Source organism: Silurus aristotelis (genome assembly GCF_946808225.1).
Source record: "Silurus aristotelis genome assembly, chromosome: 16".
NCBI lineage: Eukaryota > Metazoa > Chordata > Actinopteri > Siluriformes > Siluridae > Silurus > Silurus aristotelis.
In genome coordinates, this window is record NC_139589.1 from 19846528 (window position 1) to 19850500 (window position 3973).

The 3973-nt window shown below is 33.2% G+C and overlaps 1 protein-coding gene across 1 annotated transcript; it reads right to left on the reverse strand.

The window, feature by feature from the left end:
• Window positions 1-1101: 1101 nt before the first annotated feature.
• Window positions 1102-3057, reverse strand: LOC310738793 (vitelline membrane outer layer protein 1-like). Its single transcript, XM_083564208.1, has 5 exons — window positions 2781-3057; window positions 2396-2523; window positions 1747-1863; window positions 1416-1601; window positions 1102-1313 (listed from the first exon to the last, which is right to left on the reverse strand). Exons 1-4 carry the CDS (start codon window positions 2967-2969, stop codon window positions 1424-1426), a joined length of 612 nt encoding a protein of 203 aa, XP_083420334.1. The 5' UTR covers window positions 2970-3057; the 3' UTR covers window positions 1102-1313; window positions 1416-1423.
• Between the last annotated feature and the right edge of the window lie 916 nt (window positions 3058-3973).

Below are 3973 nucleotides of genomic sequence, written 5' to 3' on the forward strand. Positions count from 1 at the left end.
TGTACATTATAATAACCTTTATAACCTTTTGCTTTTCCAGACTTAAAATTTCCAGACATTCACAAAGGGACACTGATTTCACAAAACTTGGCGGTTTTCCAGTAGCAGATATACTGGAGCACACAGAGTTAGAAGAATGAAAACACAGTATACAGATAAAGGTTAAATAGTAGTACAAGCATTACAATAAACACTGGGTTTCTGTGGTAAATGTACCCTATGAAAGGTTGTTTTTTTTTTTTTTTGTAATGTAGATTAAACCTAACCTAACCTAACCTAACCTAACCTAACCTAACCTAACCTAACCTAACCCCAATTTTATTCAAATTAAAATCATCCTTAAAAATAATATGAATTCAATTTGAACACAAATAGAAAAAAACTGTCATGTAATATGAAGTCAGCGTGCCAGGATTGGTCATCCTCTGGCAAAATCTTTTGGCTTATTTACAAATTCCATTTATAAATCTCCTGGGTCTATATATTTTGTATAAATATACTGTACATTACTCTGAACAGAGCCCAGGTACTGTTTTCAGGTACTGAATTGGTTTGTGACTGCGTGAACTTGGATGATGTACTGTATAAAACATCTCTGCATATGAATTACTCTTTTTTCGGCTTTCCATCCTGAGCACCAAAGCACATCCTTTAACACTAGATACATTTGAAAACACATGGTTTTCTATTAGTTTATATCAGCTAGATGTATTTGGTTTGAAGGAGCTGCTATATGCTCTGCATTTGATGTGCTTCATGTGTTTAACCTTTAGGTAGGTTTGAACAAATTGTAAAATGGCCTTGGGACCGAGGACTAACATTTAAAATGCTGGAAATGGTTAATTATAAACCTAAAGAACTCAGGAATAAAACATTGAAGAAATCATGGATAAATAGGTTAATAAATGGATACTTTTAAATTCATTTACATTGAAAACTGTTTTTTGGGTCCAAATTGTTCAAAGAACACATTATATTTTAAAACATCTTTACACATTGTGAAAAAAATGTCTGCTCGTACTACTCCCCTCTAGGGTGGTTATGATCTAGCTAATCAAGAACAATCATTATTTTAAATAAAAACAAATGAACCACAAAAACTGCTGATGAACAAGTTTTATTTATTATGAAATTTAATTAAAGAACAGGCAAAGGATAAAAGATAAGACTAAATCAGCAGCGTGTACATGTTTGTGATTACTGGAAGATTTATATTAATTTGTGATTATAATCTATTCCGAAAACTGATTTCATGATTATATATATCGATGTTGTTTATGTTCAGGTTCATGTTCTCGTCCTGTCAACTCTTACTGTAACACAGAAAACAAATATTCAAGTGAGGTAAAGGTGTCAGAGTTATTCTCATTAAGTGTGTAAAAACACTTGATGACAAAGATAAGAAAGAAAAATACCTCATTTTTTAACAGCAATTAAAGATGACATCATTCAGAGACGTGTCATCAGATGCACCCTGGGGTGACTCCACTTTTGTTTGGATCCCGCAAATGCCAGTTCCTCCACAACTTGGACTCCAGGAACCCCAGGATCCCCAGCTCATGCCCAAGCCTTGCAGCACCTGGTTTCCAGTGCATAAAAACCTGGAGTTTTTAGTTAGAAATACATTTTGTTAATAATTTTGTTTAATCAAATGAACATAGGATATGACAGGATCAAAGACATGACCAACTGTGTAACATTTGAGATAATTGTCTGATGTGGGGGTTATTGTGTGTTACTAATTACCTTATGTTGTTAGCAGCTGTATCATCTGCATACCATCCCTGATAGCTCTCCACTTGCAGCTGGAAAGCTTTCAGCACTCCACTTGGGCAAAACTTGTTTCCTGTCCAAGACCCCCAGCTGTATAATACAACAGTCACTACTGATAAAACAACTTCTAATACTACTACTACTACTACTATTACTACTACTACTACTACTGATGCAACAATGACTAGTACTTCTGCTAACACTGACGCTACTACTTTTATTACTTCTGACATTAGTTATATTATTCCTATAATTACTGATATGCAGTAGTACTGTTATTAATTCTATTACTACTACTACTACTGCTGCTAGTAATTGTTATCATTATTATTTTTATTATTATTATTATTATTGGTGTTGTTATTACTATTATCATTATTACAAAAAAATTTAAAATGCTGAATAAAGCGTACTACCTACATTTCATTGATCATCTGACTTTGTTTCCTACTCTAACTTTTATCTAACAATTTGTATCTTAAGAATATCCTTTGTAGGTAATTTTTTTTATGCAATTTTCAGTACTTAGTGTATGCATTATGTTATTAATACTGAACATTAAATATGTAATACATAACAATGCAACATATACTAAGTGTATAAAATGTTGATTTCTTCCTACCTTCCTACAGAAGACTTGATTGTTGTGTATCTCCCAACAATCCCGTTTGAGCCGATGGGTTTTGAGCAGTAAAGAGCAATTCCATTTAGGGCCGTGTCATCACCCCAAAAGCCCCGATTTCCTTCAACCTAATAAAAATAACATTCTTTAGTCATTTACTGATGACATTGAATTTGTTTACATGATCAAGTTACAGTCTTTGCTGCAGTCATTCAGTCAGTCTTTTCTTTTTTACTTCACCATTTACGTGAACCACCAACACACAAAAACAAACTGTAATTGTAACTGTAACATAAAGTATACTTAGCATACAGTATATTAATTTTCTTATAAGTGCTCATACTTTTTTAGTAATTATTAATTGCTAAAAATGAGGGGTACTCACCAGGAGGCTAAAACCTGTAGCATAGGTGCCTGAAGGACACTTCTGAGTAACTCCCCATGTACCCCATATCTGTCCATTAAGCACACTGATTGTATTGGAGGCAATTCTGCTTTCTGTGTTATTGACGACTGCACACTCCCCAAAGGAATGCATGAGCAGAGGCAAAACTACACTGAGCACAAAAAACATTCTTTTAGGTAAAGTTGACAATCAAGTCGAATTGTTATCAGGTTATCAGAAAGATTCTGCCTGAAGAAGTGTCTATGATGAGTGTGAAAGTGTCACCTTATAAACTGTCCAGTAGCCAATCAGTGTAAAGTGTGACATGGCAGTATCGATCAAAACAAATATTTGGCTTTAAAACAATAGATTGGTGTTATTTCATTTGAAGGGTGGTAACATTGTTGAGATGTTTGACACACACATACACATACACATACACATACACATACACATACCAAAGATACAAAAAAAACACACCAAAACAAATAAAAGAGCAAAAGCAAAAGTGAATAGTTTTTCTTGGTAAAGATTTTTTTTTCTTAATTTACATTTATAAGTAAACTGTGATAAATTAGACATAGTTATTAGCATTCAATTTATAGTCAGTTGATAAAATTGTTTATATTGTATTTTAATCCACATACACTAATCCACAACAAAATAAAGCACAGTTTTCTTTAAAATAGCAAAAAATCCTTTTTGCAACTTATGCTGGTGTAAATATGCTGTATATGTGGTGTAATAATACTGAATAATAATGTATAAAAATATATATATTTATTATATCATTATATTATTATACATAATAGGCTGTCATTTTTGTGAATTACAGCACAATGTACAATTACATCAGTTTATGAACAATCAGCACATGCTGCAACATGGTGACTAATAAACATAAGTAACTATTACTCTAATTCACACACACACACACACACACACACACACACACACACACACACACACACACACACACACACACACACACACACACACACACACACAAATCATTATTTACTATAGTAAATGAGGTACAGTTACAGTGTTTTAATCATTGTGTGTGTGTGTGTGTGTGTGTGTGTGTGTGTGTGTGTGTGTGTGTGTGTGTGTGTGTGTGTGTGTGTGTGTGTGTGTGTGGGTTGTGCAAGACACATTTTCATGACTGTCTGATTATGTAAGCCAAAAAACTA